This window comes from Myxine glutinosa, chromosome 2 (genome assembly GCF_964187855.1).
Source record: "Myxine glutinosa chromosome 2, kmMyxGlut1.1, whole genome shotgun sequence".
NCBI lineage: Eukaryota > Metazoa > Chordata > Myxini > Myxiniformes > Myxinidae > Myxine > Myxine glutinosa.
This window is the reverse complement of record NC_136262.1, coordinates 179,487,205-179,510,117: the sequence shown is the minus strand read 5'-3', so window position 1 is coordinate 179,510,117 and position 22,913 is coordinate 179,487,205. Positions and strand designations below refer to the sequence as shown.

Sequence of the window (22,913 nt, the reverse complement as noted above, 5' to 3'; positions counted from 1 at the left end):
GGCTTGGTCACGATGACATTGTGACTCCGTCCTCCGGGAGATCGTCCTTTGCAAACCGCTCAAATGGCCGTTTACGGTACCTTGGAGCGGAGGGACGATCGACCGACGATATTCTGATTCCCCGTTCTTATTGGACTCATCGGGATCACGAAGAAACGCGGATTACTCCGTTTTCTAACCGGATCGCCGCAGGACGTACGCCACGACTACAGGTAGTTTATCGCCATTAAACTCCCCCCCCCCCCACTAACATATTATGACATGTTCGAGACGAGCAGCTTGCTAAGCAGGCCGTTCAACGGTTTCGAATGGAGTGCTCGCTTGAGTGCTTAAGCCACTTCGCCAGTGCTCCACAATAAACTTGGTGACTGAACACACTCCTGTATTGAGAGATTAATTTAGTAAGATTGATTGTTCATCTATTCTTCAGTTCCTCTTTATTTCTTAAAATGAAAATTTGTTCAGGTCCTCACGAGCCGTGGCGCGAACGATACCCCCACGGCCACTATATACTGTATAAATAATACAGTGACGTAAGTTCCAGATTCCAAGGCTTTGCAGGATTACTTAACGGCTTAAATGATAATAATAATTTTAATCATCATGTCTGGAGGAGTGAAAGCACTCCTGTAGATCTTCCAGTCTGCACTTTGGATTGGTGCTGAGTTAAAACGGTGCTCATGGGTGACGGACGGGCAATGCAAGTTGAAACGCTCCCTCCACCAAGCCTTATCTACAACCCATTTGAATGCGTCATGTCTTACCTGACCATGCGTCATATGCGTCATGTCATGCAAATGAATGGTCACCTGCCAACTATCCATAAAAATTAACGATGCGTTCCTCTTGCCAATGGCTCTGGACTCTGGAGTGAGATTCGAACCTTGAACGATACAAACATATCGCGATACTTTGGCTGCCTTGGCTTCTCTGCACCTGATTGGATGGGAAGCTCCACACTGGTTTTGGTGAAAAAAAAGTGATCATTGGCCGCCATAATCACGTGACGTTGATACGTACAATACGTCAATACGTGCGGTCGCTTCTGACGGGGGTCTCAAGGTGGCGGCGCATTGACTTTAGCAATCAGCCGTGACAGCCAATCCAGTTTGCGGCGACGTCAGTCTTGTTTCTTTTCAGGATACCTTTTGGGCGGCGTTCTATGATAGTAGTTTGTCCTATGGTTTGTTTAGAAGTGTAAACAAAACAACAGAAATAAAAGTACTAAAATCATTCTTCAAAAGATTCAGCGCTCGGTTTCGGAGGAAACAACAACAACAACAACGAAGAAGAAGAAGATTGACTTTCTCAGATGCTGAAGACGTGAAGAGCTGTTGCGGCTGGGGCTGATCAAATGAACTGAACTGAAGTGTTGAAGACAAGAGGTTTAAATACGTGACGGCCATGGCACGACTCCTGGCTGGGTTATCTCAGCTTATGCGTTTCGGCCGAATTGTGGGGCCTTGTGGTGGTCTTGGAAACGGACAACAGAGGCAACTCAGGAAAGGGTCGATTCAGGAAGAACCACCGTGGGGAGAGCACCAGGATGAAGTTGATCATACGGAAGAAGTGCTGGAGGTCGAGAAGTTTCTGCGGTAGGATCTTCTATCTATTTATTACATACGCAAATCTGCCAGTTTTTTTGGATCTTCCTCCGCTCCCCACTTTGTTACAATGGTACACAATGTGCTACGCCTCTTCAAAAAGACGATTGATAGTGTTTTTGAGAGTAACACGTTGATAGTGTCATTTCCGTTGTAATATCAACCTTCCACATTTGTTGTCTTTAAAGGACTCGGAGGAAAGCAATACAGAAGGCAAGGTGTCGTCGTTTCTTTTCTCCCGGGTCTTCAACTCGCCAGCTCACCTGGGAAGAAATATGTTACCTCAGGTAACCACAACGCGATGGACAAATCTCTCACCACATTTAGGGAATTGATGAGTACATGGAACTACAGTGACAGTATGCAGGCCAAAAGATTACAGATTCCGAGTGGCCGGGACCTTCTACACTCCCGTCGTGCAGTATAGTCCTATTAGGACAGACACCGAGACCATTTCAACTAGAACGGCACTCAGTAGAGAGCATACCTCCACCTGGTTGGCCATATCACTGATTGGTGAATCACTTTTAAAAAATTTGGATCCGGATCTTCACCAAAATTGAATCGATTCTTCCTTGTCACATACACAACCTGTCCAAGTTTCGTCCAAATCCATCCATCGCTTTTTGAGATATCCTGCTATGTATCGTTTTTGGCCCTTTCTCCCACTGGTGAAGAATCACTTAAAAAATTAAATAATTCCCATATCCGAATCCAAATTCAGATCGTACCAAAATCGAATCGAATCGTCCTTGTCAGACACCCAACCTGTTCACCAAGTTTCGTCCAAATCCGTCCACAACTTTTTGAGATATCCTGCTATGTATCGTTTTGGCCCCATCTCCCAATGGTGAAGAATCACTTAAAAAATTCTAGTAGCCGGATCCGAATCCGGATCTTCACCAAAATCGAATCATTTCATCCTTGTTACATCTCTGCCAAATTTCGTCCGAATCCATCCACAACTTTTTGAGATATTTTGTTCACAATCAGACAGAGAAACAGACAAACAGGAGTGAACACTGAAAACATAACCTCCACCCACCTTTGGTGGCGGAGGTAAATAAGCCTCCGCCAAATAAGCTTTGGTGGCAACATCGGTCTGAACCTCCTGTCTATTTAGTTAGGTCCAAAACTTCAATTCCGTGACCATTTTCTGGCTAGTAAGGTTTGACGATTGATTTGACTTCTATTGACATTTTATAACAAAAATAGCCTCTATGTCCCTCCCCAAAATCCCGGCATTTTTCGCCAGAGGCCCGAATCCAAGATGACCGCCGGCACTATCTTGAAAAATTAAGTTTTGAACCAGAACACCTAGAATCACGTACAAAGACACTTTTTTGGGTAATTTGACCACGAGGATTCCGAATCTGACATTAGTTTGACGTTATGACATTATTTTGACCCAGAAACCCAAGATGGCCACCATCCAGTAGAGCGAAAATGCAACTTTTGTACTTAAACATGTTAAAGAAACTACCTCCATAAGGATATCTTGCAGTAAAGTAATTGATGATTGCATGACAAGTAAACTCATTACACTTCAAAATAAGCTATTTTTAATAGCTGTGAGTTGAACAGTTTTCAAATGAAGTAATTAATCAATATGACCTTTAATTATATGATTAGTCCGAATCGGAGCATTCTGCTTCACTAGAATCTGAATCGTCAGATTCCGATGAATCTCCCCGCCTTTGTACATCATCATCTCGCTCCTCATTCCCCTCCTGGCTCTCATCTTCCTCACTCTCTTCAGCTGGCCCTGGTGCAGGTAGATGTGTCGGGAGAGCAGGTTGCGTGTGGCGGACAGGGCGACAGCGACCACCCACCAGCTCCCAGCCATGTCCGAGTGGCGAGGGGTGGTGTTTCTTGGAGGGATGACGCACAAGATATGCCAAGTAGTTTGCTCGGAGGCAGTGTTGGCGTAGGCTGTCTGCATCTGGAGGGAGACGGATAAATGATTTGTTTTTCAGTGTCTTCCACTTTGCTGCACGGGCCTCAGCCATGGTGCTACTCTTTTCGTCGCCATAGATGACATGTCGTGTGACCTGGAAGAGCTCCTCTAGCACCTCCTCCTCAAGGTCAAGGCTATCTCCACACAGCGAGAGCTGCCGTCGAGCCACAGGGCTCTTCGCCACCCGGTCATACACCAACTTCTTACCCTTGCCATAGAAGCCTGAGTTGGCATCACAGCCTGTCATACAGTGCAGCTGCACAATACAGTCTGCCATCTCATCATTAACCAGGCCATGACATAAGATAGTCTCCTTCTTCCTCTTGATACAGAGCTTTCCGGGCAGCTGCTGCGAGATGACTGCTGCCGCGACATAGGCATTGGTATCAGCGGTATCAATGACAACAGGGCCACTGTAGCCTGATTCACGCAGAACTGCATAAGCAGAAAAGAGGACAGTATCAGCCTCAGACTGGTCAAAGCTGTAGTTCTCCATTGGTTGCTGGGTTGACAAATTGGTGCAGTGGGAGCCAACAGAGTAGACAATCTCTGCATCAACACTCTCTGCAAGGTCTGTCAGGTAGGTGCATATCAGCTTTTGCATCTGCCCCTTGTTGCTGACGCTACATAGAAGTGTTTTGAATGCTTGGGCAGAAGGGAAGGGGTCATTCAATTTCATGTAGGTGTTGGGTATATGTGCCTTACCCTGTACCCGCAGGTCTCGCTCGTCATCTTTAGTAGAGTATGGTGTGTCATATGGGTCATTCACACAGAAGATACGTTCAGCATCACCATGGCGGGCAAGGATGGAAGACACCTTGTGGACATAGTCTGACCACTTGTATGGGGTGCCATGTTGCGTCTGTCGATCCTCTGCTGATGGAGTTGCCATCCTCCAAATCATGCCCATGTCGATGAGAGCGGTGTAGGGTTCCTGCAGATCTACAGATTGCAGAGAGAGTTTCTGGATGAGCTTACTCTTCTGTGTCTTCCTGTATGTTCCGTTGGAGTTGAATAAAGCCACACACTCCTCAACAACACGATGTTCCAGCAACTCAGTGAGGTCCACAAGATGACTGACCTCAACCAGGTTGATCACTGCCTTGAGAGCATTCTGCTCCATTTCAGCAGCTCTCGTTTTGAGTTCCTCCCTGGGCTTCTCCGTGTCTGGCATCTTGGCAAATGTCAAGCGTTTACTCAGAAGGACAGGTGCATGAAGGGAGGTATTCTTACTGAATATCCGCTCCTGCAAGAAGCTGGTCAACTTTTCCTCCCCTGCAGCATGGGCAGAATTGAAGTCCACAACGAGCTCATTAGAGGCAGGCATGGCTGACTGTAGGGTGCGGAGTGTGGGTGAGGATGGGTCGAATGGAAAGGAGTCAAACTCATGTATGCAGGCTACCAGGTCCTGCACGCACTGCTCATCTTCTCGCATTCGTTTTGGGCCACATTCAATGTGCTTCCTCTTGGCTTTTTTTCGGTTGGCCAGGGCATTATGAGCCGCCCGGATCTGGGCTACATTGTTCACATTTCTGGAGTGCACCAGCAGCTGCTTCTCATTCTTGAGGATGGAGAGCCAGCCAGACTTCATTTTGCTGCCCTTGTTCATGGTGCATTCGATCCACATGTCCCAGGCCATGTTGGAGTAGGGGTTGCCTGTGATGGACTGAGCGAAGTCAGTACGAAGGAAGGTGACCTGATCAGCAGGGAGATTTGTCAGCATTGCCCAGAAGTCAGATAGCCACCTCCCGTACCTATTGTTGTCGTACGCTACCATCCATGGCAGCATGGCGCGCAGAGAGCTGACGTACTCGTCCCAGTTACAGATATGGACTGCGTGGACATTCTGCATTAGTGCATCTGTCATGGACAGGAAGTCCCTCCAGTAGTCTGCCATGTCACTGGCCTCCACATGGATGAATAAGTTAGTGATGAGGCTGTCCAGGTCAGCATCCTCCTCCAGTGCTGCATGAGCAGCAGCACGGGATTCTTGGGAAAGACTAGTATCTCTCAGAAACTCGAGGTTCTCCCTCGTCTCATCAGCCAGGCAGGGCACGAGCCTCTCCTGCACCAGCTGACTCATGAGCGCCTCATACATAAGCCTCAAGCAACGCAGCCCCCTTTTGTAATGCTTGCCTTTCAGCGCACGATCAACGGAGCCCTCGGCAATAACTCCTGCTGCCACGAGTACATCTCCTAACTCACTCCCGTTGTAGCGCTTGTATATAGCACTCATCATCACACACTGTGTATGGAAGGGACCTAGAAAGGGCACAATGTCATGGTATTTCTTTAGGTTCTCGGCCTTGAGCAGGGTAATGAGGACGTACACGGGATGATCTCCCACTAAGAAGGCGAAAGGCATGTGCTTGGTGGCAATGATGATAGAAAGCTTGTCCATGATGTCATTCACAACTGACTAGTTTGGCGGTTGATTGTAGGACATATGAAAATAAGCCTTGCTCTTCCCTTGCTCCGCATTTAAACCAGCATAAAACCCATTGTATGAAGGGATAGCCTGCTCAGCTGCATCAGGGCGGTCACCATCCACGTCCACACGAGCAAGGGCATGAAAAATGCTCCGCTTGCACTGATGCTTTGTACTTGATGAGAACATAGTGGGCTTTGGCCGGATGGGAGGCTCCCCACGTTTTATCGTCCTATACGGCTTAACTACCTGCATCTCAGATGCCTTCTCAGTTAGTGCCTGTGACACAGTCTTTGCGTCTGTGATGCGTGTTTGCTCATCCTGGATGTTAGCCTCATAATCCGGTACAAGACGTTCTAGACGCTGCAGAAACATCCAGTTACAGCGGTGTGCAGTACCCCCTCCTGTCAATGTGTCGTTGGTAAAGTCATCATTGTCAATGATGATACTAATGCTTGGTTCTCCCTCAGCGATCTCATCAGGACAGATCAAACATCGCTCGAGGTCATGCATGGTCCAGAGGTCACGTAGGAGAAGCACGTTCGGGTAGCTGATCCCTATGCCCAGCTTGTAGTAAGAGTCAATAAGCTCCTTGCTGCGAGTCATCCCATGAAGGGTGACGGTGGCATTGATGGCGGTAGTGGTGGGTCGCTTTGTAATGTACTGCGTGATGAGAGAGGTGAGAGAGAGAGTGTGCTGGGAGACAGATCTACCTCCTTCTTCCCCGGCAAAGCAGATAGCAGCTGCACCATGAGAGGCGAGAGCTCTTCCTCCTCTTCCTCCTCTTCTAGCTCCTCGACTCTTGGCGGCCATGAGATGGGTTTGATTGACTTGACATTATCCTTGAGCCACTTAGCCACATTGTGCACCAGTTGTTCACTGCCAACACCAATGGCGGAGAGTGCTGCTTCAACATATGAACCACCCCCAGACGTGTCATAGACTAGGTCGCTCTGGTTTCTCTGAGGGCGGGAGTGGAAGCCGATCTTGCCCTCAAACTCCCGGGTCAGGATATCTTTGATAAAGGATGACTTGATGCTGGATGTTGAGAAGCCATACCGAGATATGATAGAGCTTAGGTTTAATGGGCATAATTTTGTCATTTTCTTAGCCTTTGACAGATTTATTGGCAAAATACAGTTTCCGCGAAACCATTGAGCTAAGGTTATCGCGAAATTGAAATATTGCCGATCTTCTAACGTTCACCATTTTTCTTGGAGTTGAGCTTTTGACTTACTTTTTTTTTTGTTAAACTGGATTTTTTTTCTAGTTTCTGAAGCACTCAGAGCCATTGATGCCTGATAAGAGTCCATTTTTGGTAATTTCCAGGCTCCAGCCCACCCCAGACGTGTCATAGACTAGGTCGCTCTGGTTTCTCTGAGGGCGGGAGTGGAAGCCGATCTTGCCCTCAAACTCCCGGGTCAGGATATCTTTGATAAAGGATGACTTGATGCTGGATGTTGAGAAGCCATACCGAGATATGATAGAGCTGTAGTCTTTGAGGAGGCTCTGTAGTGACCTTAGCTCACGTTCCTCAAAGATAACTGTTCTGATGTGGTCAAAGAAGATAGTCTGAGCCTCACGGAGATTGACATTGTGCATGCGTGGGAGTTTGTCATCTTCACTCATTTTCTGGTAACTACGCACATATTTCAACCAGCATTTGTTGTGATATCTGATCTCAATCACATATGGGTCATCAGCTGCATAATCGATCACACAGTTGATTCTGTCTCGCATGCTCTGATCTTCGAGGACCACCGTGTGACTCTTGAACGTTGCTCATGCATTATCATACGAAATCAGGGACAGCTTTGATTCTGGGTGCTTTGCCGACTCCGGTTTACAGCACCAGACACATTTTGTTTTTTCATGTATCAGCCCTTCTACACTTGATCGCAGCCGCTTGGCAGGTGGAGAAGCAGCCGGGGGGAAAGCCTCAGACATGGACGAAGACTGAGATTGGCATTCCTTGACTTCTCGTTTTTTCTGTCTTGTCTTGGCCTGCTCCAGTTTATTAGCATTTCATAAGGTCAGCCTACATGATTTATGGACACATTGTCTGCCGGGACCATTATCCCAATTGACTGTTGCATAAACGTCTCCGAACTTGTCAAGACCGCTCCATAACAGGGCTTTTTTCTTGAGATTTTCGCAACTCTCAACGGAGGTGGAGGTAACGACATCAGTGGCTTCATTGCAAAGCCCGCCACTGGAGGACACACGGAACGGTGGACATTCTCTTGACAGCTATCTTCTGAATACTGCGCTTCTCAGTGCCGTCTCATTCGCTCGTATACTCCCTGGAAAGACAGAAATAAGTATATGACATTACACACACAGACAAATAAAAAACAAGAAAATAGCAATTCACTAATCAGGACCTCAATTCCGTGGCCAGTATAGATTTAGCCAAAATAATGTGTTAATTCATGATCATATGTTCTCCCATTTAAAAGTTGCATTTTCGCTCTACTGGATGGTGGCCATCTTGGATTTCTGGGTCAAAATAATGTCATAACGTCAAACTAATGTCAGATTCGGAATCCTCGTGGTCAAATTACCCAAAAAAGTGTCTTTGTACGTGATTCTAGGTGTTCTGGTTAAAAACTGAATTTTTCAAGATAGTGCCGGCGGTCATCTTGGATTCGGGCCTCTGGCGAAAAATGCCGGGATTTTTGGGAGGGACATAGAGGCTATTTTTGTTATAAAATGTCAATAGAAGTCAAATCAATCGTCAAACCTTACTAGCCAGAAAATGGTCACGGAATTGAAGTTTTGGACCTAACTAATTTGACCAGCCGGCAATGGCTCCTCAGACGTATTTCTCGGATCGTGTTCTTGCGTATTCACTCACCTTTGCGTATTCACTTATTTATTTGCGTATTATATATTTATTTATATATTTGTATATTCACTTTTTATATATTATATTATATTCAATATAATATATATATATATATATATATATATATATATATATATATATATATATATATATATATATATATATATATATAAAATATATTTATATATATTATATTATATTATATATATATATTTTATATATAATATATATATATTATATATAATTATATATAATATATATATATATATATTATATATATATATATTATATAATTATATATATATTATATAATTATAATAATTATATAATTTTATATTTAATTAATTTAATATATTAAAATATATTTAATTAATTTAATTTAATATTTAATATTTAATTTAATATATAAATATATTTTATTAATATTATATAATTATAATTATATATATATATATTATAATTATATTATTAATTATATATATATATATTCAGTATAATATATATATCACAATATATATTCACGTATTATATATTCACTTATATATTTGCGTATTCACTTATTTATGCGTATTCACATATTTGCGTATTCACTCATCCGTACTCACCTTTGCGTATTCACTCACCTTCTTGCGTATTCACTCTGTTCATCGGTCTGAACATCCTGTCTATTTGACCAGCCGGCAATGGCTCCTCAGACGTATTTCTCGGATCGTGTTCTTGCGTATTCACTCACCTTTGTTCCAAACGGTATACAGTATTTGGCTAGCCTCTTGATATGCTGGTCCATATCTCTTCACTGGCAAATGAAAATGAATTCGCAGAGCTGTCTTGAGGCAAGAGATGGGTTTTGCTGAACACACCTCTGGCCGTAGGAATTTCCTTAATACAGGCGTATTGCCTGGTGAGGAAACGAACATTAAAAAGGAATAAAAACACATTTTTCAACAATAAGGTCCAGAATTGGCAGTGCACTTTACACTGTTCACATCTCTCGCCCGTGAAGGCAGCTCTGACCAATTACTCCCACTACTTAACCACAAATTATACGTAACAAAAACTCAAGAGGTCTTTATATTGTTACCAGTTGGAAAACAGTTTTTAACTATAAAGTATCTGAAAATGCAAAGCCCATCTGTGCCCGTTTGTATTCAGACGTCTTAGTCTTCCGTATGCTCGAAATAACGAAAACAGTTTAACAAAAAATACAAAAGGAAAGTTGATGATTTTATGCAGCCTTGACCTTTCAGCTTTTGATCTAAAAAATAATCAGCTTCTAGCTTTTGATTGGTGAACCAATTCTGACCCAATATGCAAATTCTTTAAAATTTCAGGTCAATCAGATGAAAATTGACGATTTTATGTGATGCTGACCTTTGACCAAATTATTAATTTGCCTTCTACATATTTTCATAATAAAGCTTTGTTGAAAATTTGATGACAAAACTGAAATGGTAAATTGAAATTTTCGCTCAATTGGATGAAAATTGATGATTTTGTGATGCTGACCTTTGACCGTTTGACAAAATTATTAATTTGACTTATCCGTATTATCATAGTAAAACTTTGGTGAAAATATGACAATAGCTCAAATGGTTAAAAAAAAAGAAAAAAGTTACAGCCCAGACAGACAGACAGACACACACACACCACGACAGACAGCCAGAAGTGATTACAATACCGGAGACGGGCTAATTAGCGAGAGTAACGGGCCACAGATACCTTCATGTGCATGACATGAATAATAATAATAATAATAATACATTTATTTTATATAGCGCTTTTCAAGAAGCCCAAAGACGCTTTGACAGAGTACAAAAAAACAAGTGCAAAAAGACAAAAATCAATAAGTAAATAATCAAAGCAAAAGGAAGGAGAAGGAGAAGAGATAGTCAGGGGTTAAATGCTGTGGGTTAAATGTTGAATGCAGTGTTGAACAGGTGGGTCTTGAGTGATGTTTTGAATGTGGTGAGTGAGGAGGAGTCTCTGATGGTGTGAGGTAGTGAGTTCCAGAGGGTGGGAGCAGCGATGGAGAAGGCCCTGTCCCCCCAGGATCTGAATTTGGTCCGGATGGGGGGGGGGGGGGGGGGGGGTCAGGAGGTTGGTACCAGCAGAGCGGAGGTTGCGGGTGGGAGTGTGTGGAGAGGAGGTCAGCCAGGTAGGATGGGGCCAGGTTATGGAGGGCTTTGTAGGTCAAGAGGAGGATTTTGTACTGGATTCTCTGGGGGATGGGGAGCCAGTGAAGCTTGTAAAGGACGGGGGTGATGTGGTCACGGGTCCGGGAATGGGTGAGTAGACGGGCAGCGGAGTTCTGAATCTATTGGAGTTTATTGGTGATTATTGAGGGTGAACCACAGAGGAGGCTGTTGCAGTAGTCCAGACGGGAGGTGATGAAGGCGTGGATGAGGGTTTCTGCAGCCGTGGAGGAGAGGGATGGACGGAGACGGGCGATGTTTTTCAGGTGAAAGAAGGCTGTCTTTGTGATGTGTTTAGTGTATTTGTCGAAGGAGAGGGTTTGGTCAAAGATGATGCCAAGATTCCGGATGTGAGGGGAGGTGGATACAAGGAAACCGTCGATGTTGAGGGCAAAGTTATGGGTGATTTGGTGAGCGTTTTTGGGCCAATGATGATTATTTCAGATTTATCATAGATAAATTTGAGGACGTTGATTTGAAGCCAGGATTTTATTTCAGTGATGCAGTTTGTCAGGATAGAGTGGGTGGCGGTGGAGATGGACTTGGTGGAGATGGACTTGGTGGAGATGAAAAGCTGGATATGAAAAGCTGGATGTCATCGGCGAAGCAGTGGAATTGGAGACCATGACGGCGGATTAAGTGACCAAGGGGGGACAGGTACAGGATGAAGAGGAGGGGGCCAAGAACTGAACCTTGGGGGACACCTTGGGGGAGGGGAGCAGTGGGGGATTTGCAGTTATTGATGGAGATGAACTGGCGTCTGTCAGAGAGGTATGATTTGATCCAAGAGAGGGCAGTGCCGGTAATGTTAAAGGTGGTTTCAGGTCGGGTGAGGAGGATGGTGTCAAAGGTGGCACTGAGGTCGAGGAGGATGAGAATGTTGAGGTTGCCAGCGTCAGAGGAGAGGAGAAGGTCGTTGGTGATTTTGAGGAGAGCAGTTTCAGTACTGTGGTTGGAGCGGAATCCGGATTGGAATGTTTCATACAGGTTATTGGCAGAGAGGTGATGTTTGAGTTGAGTGGCTACAGCGCGTTCCAAAACTTTTGACAGAAAGGGTAGGTTGGAGATGGGTCTGAAGTTGTTTAGGGTGTCAGGGTTTAGTCCAGGTTTTTTCAGAATGGGGGTAACAGCAGCAATTTTGAGGGATGGTGGGACGATGCCTGTAGACAGGGAGTTTTTATTGTTGCAGTGATAAGTGGAGAGAGAGCAGGAAGGGAGGCCTTGACAAAGCTGGAGGGGATGGGGTCAAGAGTGCAGGTGGCAGTTTTCATTCCTATGAGGAGTTCAGAGAGGTCAGTAGGGGAGACTTGAGACGGGGGTTGGCAGGATAAGGGGGGGCAGGTGGTTTGAGGGGGAGCGGGTGCGATGGTGGTTAAGCTGTTGTAGATGTTGTCAATTTTGCATTGGAAGAATGAAAGGAAGGAGATGCAGTTGTCTACTGTGAATGACTGGGTGGTGGTGTTCAGGGGGCTGAGGAGTTTGTTTATTGTAGAGAAGAGTGCTTTTGGGTTTCCGGAGCCAGAGTGGATAATTTGAGAGTAGTAGGCGGAGCGGGCGCGGGAGAGGGCATCTTTGTAGTGTTGTAGGTGGTCCTTGTAGGCTTGGGAGTGAATTGTGAGACCTGTTTTATTTCGGAGTCTTTCAAGTTGGCGAGCACGAGTTTTCATCAGGCGGAGTTCAGGGGTAAACCAGGGAGCAGAATGGGTGAAAGAAACTGTTTTGGTTTTTATAGGCGCAAGCTGGTCAAGGCAGGAGGAGAGAGTGTGGTTGTCGTAGTCAGTGAGGTCAGAAGGGGTGTGGAGGTCAACGAAGGGAGAAGTGGACATTTTTCCAGAGAGGGTGGATGAGAATGAGGTAGGTGAAAGAGCATCAAGCACATCAAGTTTGTAAACCATCCATTCCATTTTATATTCTTCAAAGCACCGGGATGGGTCTTTGGCCTGGCTAGACTTGCAGGTCAATACCGATTCTGAAGATGCTCCAGCAAGGGTGAAACCGCTAGATCAGTAAGGTCGCGATACTTGGGTCATGGTGTGTGTGCCGATTCTTTGGCGAGTTCGTTTTGGGTGTTTAAAACCTCCTCTGATATTACAGCCGAGAGGCCGCTCAGCAGCCCGACAGCAGGCTCAGGTCTGTTTTAAACTGGCAAGGTTTTTGATTAAAATTAGCAATTTATTTTAACAGGCCCTTCAAACCCTGATCCAGAAGATTCAGAGGTGGTTTGTTGAGATTAAAAGCTAGTAATGCTAGTAACTCGAACATAATGCAGCATGTGCATTCCTCTTTGAAGTGAAAAGCAACTTAAATAAAATTAAATAACGACTGGAAATGTTAATTAAATAAAGGCAATGAAAGTGCTGGCAATTTTAAAAGCTTGCTCATCTACACATTTCAATGTTTGTGTACCGTGGCCACTTTGTTCAACCAATTTGGGAGCTCCACCATACCCTGCTTTGAGCTTCGTGTACCTCTCACTTGCTCTACTCGATTTGTGTAGGCTCCCTCAGGGTTGAAGCTTTCCAGTTGTCTGCCCCTGAAGAAGAAGAACCACGTTTAGAGGCCATTTTTCCCCACAGAGCAGGGGTTGGCCTTTTTCGGGCACCCTGGTCCCTTTTTTGAAGTAGTTTTACGGCCGGATGCCATTCTTGCCACCAAGGCTCATAATATAATAATTTATTTAATATAATACATTATTTAATGATTGTTAATATTTATTTAATTATTATTTAATATTTATTTAATATAATGCTCATAATATAATACATTATTATTTAATGATTATCCCACATTATTGTTTGATTGTTATCCTCCATTATTGTTTAATGGTTATCTGACATTATTATTTAACAGTTATGAGAATTATGAGCCTTGAAATTATTGCCTGAAACAAATAAAATCTATAAACTCGTGAAGTCAAACAAGTGTGTGTCTACCCTCAGGAGTGCCAGGAAGCACTATCTCTTCACACTCAAGAATGAACTCTCAAACCTGTCTCCTTCCTCTAAATCCTGGTGGCGTCTGGTCAAATCCGTTTCTGGTGTTTGTTCCCCCTCCATCCCCTCCCTCACCTCAAAAGGCTACACAGTTGACACCGCACGTGACAGAGCCGAATGGCTCAACTCTGTGTTTGCCTCAAAATATTGTGTCCCAAACCCATCTCTCTCTGTTCCCACCTTACCCAGTCGAACCCAACTGCTCCTGGACTCTGTGTCCTTCTCTCCTGACAAGGTGGAGAAGTTTTTGTCAAACCTCGACTACGATTCTGCAACTGGACCAGACGGCATCAGCCCACGGGTCCTAAAATCCTGCTCTGCCGCTCTATCTCACCCTCTCTCTGTTCTTTTCACCCTCTCTTTTGCTCAAGGTCATCTGCCAGCATCTTGGAAATCAGCAAACATTACCGCTTTACACAAAAAAGATGCAAAAACAGATCCTTGCAACTACAGACCAATCAACCTGCTCCCAATTATCAGCAAAGTCATGGAATCCATCATTGCTTCGGATATCAAATCCTTCCTCTTCTCCAATGGCTTGATCTCCGATCATCAATTTGGATTCAGACCAGGTCATTCTACTCTGGACATGTTGCTTCTGCTGTCTCAACAATGGATGAAGGTCCTAAATGCCAAACAAGAAATCAGAGCTGTCTCCCTTGACCTATCACGTGCCTTCGATACGGTCTGGCACCCCGCTCTGCTTACCAAACTCTCCTCCTATGGTATCCATGGAAATCTCCACGCTTGGCTGGCGGACTTCCTCTCTGGTCGTAGTCAACCCTGAATGGATTTCTCTCATCGCCCCTTGCTGTTCTGGCTGGAGTTCCCCAAGGCAGTGTTCTGGGCTCTGTGCTTTTTCTGGTCTTCATCAATGATCTCTCTGACTCTCTGGAAAATCCTCTCTATCTCTTTGCTGATGACTCCACTCTCTGCCGCTCCATTCCTCATCCCTCAGATCGGCAGTCTGCAGCCTTCTCACTCTCTGCAGACCTGGACAAAATCAAACTGGTCAAACAAGTGGAACATGTCTTTCAATCCTGACAAATCTCACACTCTTACTATGTCTCTCCGAAAAGACCGACTGGAAAACCCTCCCATCTACTTTTTTTTTTTTGTTTGTTTTTTTTGTTTTTTGTATACAAGATCGAGGCTCGTGAAAGAGCGAACATTAATCACACAGAAAGACAAACAGACACATAAAACAAATAACATCGGGAGCGGTAGACAAGATGGGGAGAGAGGGGGAAGGACACAAACACAACATTTGAGAGCAGGGACCGAGAGACATGGAGACATCGAGAGATCTGTGGGAGGGAGAGGGCTTTGGGGGGGGAGGCATGTGAAGGGGGGGAGGCATGTGAAGGGGGGGGGGGGGGGGGGTGGGAGAGGTATAAACATATGGACACTGCCAGGATTTCCAGGAAATAAGTTGGAATTTCAAACAAGGTGGATCTGGGGTGAATTAGTGGGGGTAGAAAAGATCAAGGTTATGGATGGGGGAAGATAAGAAATGGTGGTGAACAGCTGTTTTAAAGACCTGGAGGGAGGAGAGGGATTGAAGGGAGTGTGGGAGTTTGTTCCACAGGCGGGAGAAAAGAGGAATGAAAGAGTGAAGGTGAGCAGAGAGCCGAGATTTCGGCAGTTTAACCATCAGAGGGTTGCTGGCAGATCTTGTGCGACCTGTAGGAATATTTGGGGGACAGAGCACAGAGAGAGCTGGGGGAGCAAGGCCGGAGAGGAGTCGGTAGAAGACAGAAAGACCACCTACCTGCCTGCGGTGAGTGAGTGAAAGGCCCTCAGAGATAGCTTCATCGCGGGAGATTCCAATGATTTTGAAAGCTTTGGATTCAACAGCGTGAAGCCGAGCCAGGTGTGAGGCAGGAGCACCAGCCCATAGGGGAGAACAGTATTCCATTGAGCTGCGGATGAAAGCCTTGTATGTGGTGAGGAGCTCAGGTGTGCCGAGGAAGGACTTCGCACGACGGAGGATGCCCAGTCGGCGACTGGCTTTGGAGGCCAGCTTGGAAATGTGGTTTTCCCAAGAAAGATCATGGCAGATAGTGAGACCCAAAAGCTTGAGTGACAGAACTTCTTGGAGAGGATTGTTGAGAAATTAGATGGGAGGGTTGTCCAGTCGATCTTTTCGGAGAGACATAGTAAGAGAGAGTGAGATTTGGCAGGATTGAAAGACATGTTCCACTTGTTTGACCAGTCTGTGATTTTGTCCAGGTCTTCAGAGAGTGAGGAGGCTGCAGACTGCCGATCTGAGGGAAGAGGAATGGAGCGGCAGAGAGTGGAGTCATCAGCAAAGAGATAGAGAGGATTTTCCAGAGAGTCAGAGATCATTGATAAAGACCAGAAAAAGCACAGGGCCCAGCACACTTCCTTGGGGAACTCCAGCCTGAACAGGAAGGGGAGATGAGAGAAATCCATTCAGGGCCACACGTTGACTACGACCAGAGAGGAAGTCCGCAAGCCATGCATGGAGATTTCCATGGATACCATAGGAGGAGAGTTTGGTGAGCAGAGCTGGGTGCCAGACCGTATCAAAGGCCCTTGATATGTCAAGGGAGACAGCTCTGATTTCCTGTTTGGCATTGAGGACCTCCATCCATTGTTGAGACAGCAGAAGCAGCATGTCCAGAGTAGAGTGACCTGGTCTGAAACCAAATTGATGATCAGAGATCAAGCCATTGGAGAAGAGGAAAGATTTCATATCCGAAGCAATGATGGATTCCATGACTTTGCTGATAATTGGGAGCAGGCTGATTGGTCTGTAGTTGCAAGGATCTGTTTTTGCACCTTTTTTGTGTAAAGCGGTAATGTTAGCTGATTTCCAGGATGCTGGCAGATGACCTTGAGCAAAAGATAGGGTGAAAAGAACAGAGAGAGGGTGAGATAGAGCGGCAGAGCAGGATTTTAGGACCCGTGGGCTGATGCCGTCTGGTCCAGTTGCAGAATCAGAGTCGAGGTTTGACAAAAACTCCTCCACCTTGTCAGGAGAGAAGGACACAGAGTCCAGGAGCAGTTGGGTTCGACTGGGAAAGGTGGGAACAGAGAGAGATGGGTTTGGGACTAAGGATTTCGAGGCGAACACAGAGTTGAGGCATTCGGCTTTGTCACGTGCGATGTCAACTGTGTGGCCATTTGAGGTAAGGGAGGGGATGGAGGGGGAACAAACACCAGAAACGGATTTGACCAGACGCCACCAGGATTTGGAGGAAGGAGACAGGTTTGAGAGTTCATTCTTGAGTGAGGAGAGATAGTGCTTCCTGGCACTCCTGAGGGTAGACACACACTTGTTCCGAGCTTGGTGGAAGGAACTGAGATTTCCTTCAGTTGGATTAGCCTTCCAAGAGGCAAAGGCAAGTTGTTTCAGGGCAACTGCCTCACCACAAGATTCAGTGTACCATGGACGGGAGGAAGGGTAAGACAATTGAAGGCGAGATGGGATAAATCTGTGCATGAGAGAGATCAGTTTGCTTTGGAAGAATTCCCAGGAAGAATTGATGTCAGAGGCAGTGGAGATGGGAGACCAATCCAGACGATTGATGGCTGCTTGAAGACCGTCCCAGTCGGCCTGAGTGAAATGCCAGACTCGTCGACGCTGAGGAGGCTCTCTGAGAATGGCCAGAGAGATGTCCACTTTGACAAGCACATGATCAGAAGAACCGATTGGAGCAGAAGAAGAGCAGCAGACATTAGCAGGGAAGTTTGTCATAACCAAGTCTAGAAGAGAAGATACTCCATTGGCTGAGATCCGGGTCGGGAAATTGACAGATTGTGTCAATCCCAGTGAGTCACAGAAGTCCTTTGCTGAGGTGCCATGACTAGTGAGAGAGGAACCCACACCCAACCAGGTGGCATGATGACAGTTGAAGTCACCACATATGAGGAAGAGAGAGTTGGGATGAGTGGATAGAAGTTGGTCCATGTTGTCAGACATTGAAATGTAGATGGAGTCATCACTGTTTGGGGGACGGTACAGAACACATATGAACAAAAGGTGGGAGCGGAGAGGAAGCCGTAACCAGAGGTACTCCTGCGGGTGAGGAGGAAGGAGAGCAGTGCAAGGAGAGTGAGGAAGAGAGTTTTTGACAAAGATAGCCACCCCACCACCAGGCCGAGGCTCAGGTCTATCATACCGGAGGAGGGAGTAACCAGGAAGAGATATTAAGGAATCAGAGACATCTTGAAGGAGGAAAGTCTCTGTTAAGCAGATCAAGTCTGGATTGTCAGAAGCAACCTGTATGGAGAGATCAGTCAGGTTTGAGCGAAGGCCCCGGATGTTTGAGGTCCATACCGTTAATGAAGAGAGAGGGGGAGCATCGGGTACAGGACAGGGGAGGGGAGGAGTAGGGTAAGATGAAGGATGAGAGGGGGAGGTAGGGAGAGCAGTTGATAGTGTTTCAGATGTTGCAGAAGAGTTCCAAGAAAGGGAAGGATGAGGAGGATGAAAGGTTTGCTGGTGAAGGGATGCGGCACAGTGAGGGGTTGGTTGAGGGGGGGCAGAGGAAAGTAGAAGGTTTGGGGGGGTGGAGGTATGAGATAGAAGGGAGACGAAGTGGGGAGGAGGCAGCTTGGAGGAGGAGCGGGGAGGAGAGAGAATTGGAGAGGAATGGTATGGGGGGGGAGAATTGAATGGGAGGGATTGGGGGGGAGTTTTGAAGGGGAGGAGTGAGGGGGGAGTTTAGGAGGGAAGGGGAAAGGGGGGAGATCAGGAGTGGAGGGGCAAGGGGGGGGATTAGGAGGGGAGGGGCAAAGGGGAAGTTTAGGAGGGGAAGGGCAAGGGGGGAGTTCAGGAGTGGAGGGGCAAGGGGGGAGTTTAAGAGTGGTGGGGCAAGGGGGAAGTTTCGGAGTGTAGGTGCAAGGGGGGGGATTTGGATGGGAGGGGCAAGAGGGGAGTTTAGAAAGTGGATGATTAATGAAAGACGAACATTGATAACAAATTGGGTTTGTTGTGATTTTCAAGTTAGCAATCCGGTTCAGGATGATGGAGGAGGGATGGAATGAATGTGAATTTAGACCATGTAGTGAGGGAGACGTATAAGATATTGAATTTCTTTTTTTTGAAGTGGAATGAGTTGGAGAGGAAATTGAGAAAAGCCTTTTAAATAGGAAGAAAAACAGCGTGTTGTAATATACCACTGAATAAAAAACAGAAGGGGAAAGGTTAAACATATTTAAAAAGATTTAAACAGAACTATGAACAATCTTATATGCACAAAAATACCAACGGGGGGAGAGCCGAGAGGGACCACCACGAGTCACGTGAACAGGGCAAACGGTGGATGGCAAGGAGATAATGGGGGTGGGGCGAACAGCACACCTGGACAGAAAATACAGGATGAGACAACAGTACACGTGGAGAAAATAAAATAAATGTTTTTGTTTTTTTTTGGGGGGGGGGGGGGGGGGGTGGGGATTTAGAACGTTAGACAGTATTATGTTCGGGGTAGAAGGGAAAAAACCAAGAGCCAAGCAAAACACGCTTAAGTTAACAAAACACCGACGGGGGTACAACTACAAGGCCACACACGATGAGCAGAAAACGATTAATTAATTACGAGTTACAGGAAATTCAAACCAAAACTAACTATAATCAAACAATATCACATGGACGATAAAATAACGAATTGAAATTTGACAATCTATCTGGGGAAATGGGGGAGAAACACGTGGTCGAAGAACGAACGAACGAATAAGAATGAATAAACGAATGAGCACAGAGAAGGTAGTCTTTTTTTTTTGTTTTTTTGAGTTGAGATTTACATAAGGAAGTAGGCTTTGGGGTGGAAAGACTGCGAAAACAGAGAACTAAAGTTATTGGATCACAAACGACAGGCGCTGAGAGAAAAACAAAGCCTCAAGGTTGTACAGTGTACACTGTACAAGACCTCGAGACGACACGAATTAACGCGATTTTCAATACAGGTATGAAAGATTTGCACCGAAAATCTTTGACGGGACAATATACGTACATACACCATAAAAGAAATACAGTTATAACGAAAATACAAATTGGAACAATGACTTAACTTCGATTTCGATGGAGAGCGTGGAGACCTGCGAAAAAACGAACCGTCGCCAGCAAGACCGGAAACGGAAGTCAACAATCCTCTCCAGTACTTTCTGGAAACGGAAGCCAGTACTTTCTCAACAATCCTCTCCAAGAAGTTCTGTCGCTCAAGCTTTTGGGTCTCACTATCTGCCATGATGTTTATTGGGAAAACCACATTTCCAAGCTGGCCTCCAAAGCCAGTCGCCGACTGGGCATCCTCCGTCGTGCAAAGTCTTTCCTTGGCACACCTGAGCTCCTCACCACATACAAGGCTTTCATCCGCAGCTCAATGGAATACTGTTCCCCCCTCTGGGGTGGTGCTCCTGCCTCACACCTAGCTCGACTTCACGCTGTTGAAACCAAAGCTTTCAGAATCATTGGAATCTCCTGCGATGAAGTTAACTCCGAGGGCCTCTCACTCACTCACTCACTCACCGCAGGCAGGTTGGTGGTCTTTCTGTCTTCTTACCGACTCCTCTCCGGCCTTGCTCCCCCAGCTCTCTGTGCTCTGTCCCCCAAATATTCCTACAGGTAGCACAAGATCTGCCAGCAACCCTCTTATGGTTAAACTAACAACATCTAGGCTCTCTGCTCACCTTCACTCTTTTATTCCCCTTTTTTCCTGCCTCTGGAACAAACTCCCCCACTCCCTTCAATCCCACTCCTCCCTCCAGGTCTTTAAAACAGCTGTTCACCACCATCTCTTATCTTCCCCCATCCAAAACCTTGATCTTTTCTACCCCTGCTAATTCACCCCAGATGCACTTTTTCGAAATTCCAACTTCTTTCCTGGAAGTCCTTGCAGTGTCCATGTGTTTTATACCTCTCCCTCCTCCCCCCAAGCCCTCTCCCTCCCACAGTTCTCTCGATGTCCCTGTTCTCAAATGTTGTGTTTTTGTCCTTCGCCCACTCTCCCCATCTTGTCCACTGCTCCCCTTATTTTGTGTTTTATGTGTTTAGTTTGTGTCGGTCTGACTTTTGTGTGATTAATGTTAGCTTTCACGAGCCTCGATCTTGTATACAAAAAAAAAGAAGAAAAAAAAAGTCCTGTCTCTAATCAAGTATTCTGCAGTTAACCTGGCAGCTAACATACCGGGCGGTGAAACTCAAGATATGCACAATACGTTGTTGTTGATTACCCCCAGTCAGTTCTGCTCAAACAGGCCTACGGCATGGGGATAGCAGATCGATCTCCTCGGAGCGACCCAAAGATCCCTCACTAAGATGTTGGCGGCACAGGTGGCGGGTAACGTGAATTCGTGGTATTCAAGTTATTTGCCAAAGTGTATTGTGGTTATGATAGAAGCGAGTACTTGCCACGTGTTAGTCATATCTGCACCATGTGCAAAATATCACATCAACCGTTTGTCTCCATCCTGATGCAACCACGCACAGTCAATCTACCATCTCCGATCACAGCCGCGTGTCCTCCAAGTGCAACCGTTTGCGTCTTTCTCCTTGGATCATCGCGTAAATATGTATGTGCACCTGCATTTCGGGAGTCAATATTGAGTGTCCAACAGGTAGCGATCGTCCATCCATTTCTGTGATATCCATTTGCTGTATTAAATTTTTGATCGTTTAACATGTAAATGATTATATTCCTTCATTTCAGGTTTCTCGCCAGGGAAGAACCACAAACTTGGACTTTAGAAAATCTCGCTTCCTCATTCTCCGTCTCCACTGAGTGCGTCAAACGCGTGCTGGTTTCTAATCGTGTACCTTCGGAAAAACAGCAAATAAATCAGGACTTGACAGTCACAAAGGAGCGAGAAATCATGCGACAAATGGAGACTTTTGCAAAAGGTGGTTCAGAGCGTCAGGTTAAACAAGCCGCACGGACCTCGATTCAGTTGGGCAAAAAAGGGAAGGGAAATCCAAAAGGAAGGAAATGAGCAACGTGGCACATAATGGAAGAGATTAAGTTTTGTCAAGTGAAAAAAGTAGAGTAGAGGTGAGTTGTGTCAACATGAAGTGGTTTATATGATGTCGTGTTTCTGCCCGCTGTTCGTGGGAATGAAAGCACACCGATATATTCAGTCCCTGGACCCTCCCTGTGCAGTACAGTACTTGGTGTGGTTTGTAAAAACGAGTAGCAGTGAGTACTGAGTGTAAAGCACTCATTATTGTCATCATTTCCTTGGTAAACTGGAGGTGCTACACAGACCATGACTCTCGAGGTTGTTTGTGTGCAACTTGAATTGTTCAATACACGAAAGCCTATTCCTCGGCCGTTGCATGAGTTCAGGAGTGAAGCTTTTGGAATGTTTATCATGTTTGCCTATTCTACAAAGGTAATTAAAAGCTTGTTGAGAAGAAATTGATCACGTGCGGTTTCTCATTTGTCAACATTTTGTCTCCATCAGTTCATACCTTGTTGTCCACATTTATCCCACCCAACGATAGTTGATGCAATGATTCATGTAGTGAGACAATTGTCAGAAAGCTTCTTTTCCTTTCCTTTCTGGAATAGAAACTACACCTATGGTAACCTGCGGTCTCCCTTTAAAGCTCATAATGCTATTTTGGTTCTAAGAGGTGCCAGGCTCACCTGAGGTCTGATATTGGCATTCTCTCACCATCTACAAAAAAAGTGGTGAATGTTAGTCAAGTCTATCACTGGTATATGCAGCTCTTCGCTTGCTCCATCCTCTTGAAAGATGTCATAATGACCATATTTGGCCCCAACCACCCCTCTTCCACTGTACATACAATAATAACCATATATGGCCCCAAAATACTCCCCTCCCGACAATCGTCTCTCCATGCTGACGTAATTTTAACTAGAACGACACTCTTCAACGTCACGACATCGACTGATATGCCT

General features: G+C 45.5%; 1 protein-coding gene across 1 annotated transcript; it reads left to right on the top strand.

Moving 5' to 3' along the window:
- The first annotated feature begins 145 nt into the window (after window positions 1-145).
- Window positions 146-22,410, top strand: NGRN (neugrin, neurite outgrowth associated). The gene is made up of 4 exons (XM_068106703.2): window positions 146-212; window positions 1,245-1,595; window positions 1,793-1,891; window positions 21,702-22,410. The coding sequence occupies exons 2-4, from the start codon at window positions 1,405-1,407 to the stop codon at window positions 21,979-21,981; spliced, it is 570 nt and encodes a 189-aa protein (XP_067962804.1). The 5' UTR covers window positions 146-212; window positions 1,245-1,404; the 3' UTR covers window positions 21,982-22,410.
- Window positions 22,411-22,913: the final 503 nt, after the last annotated feature.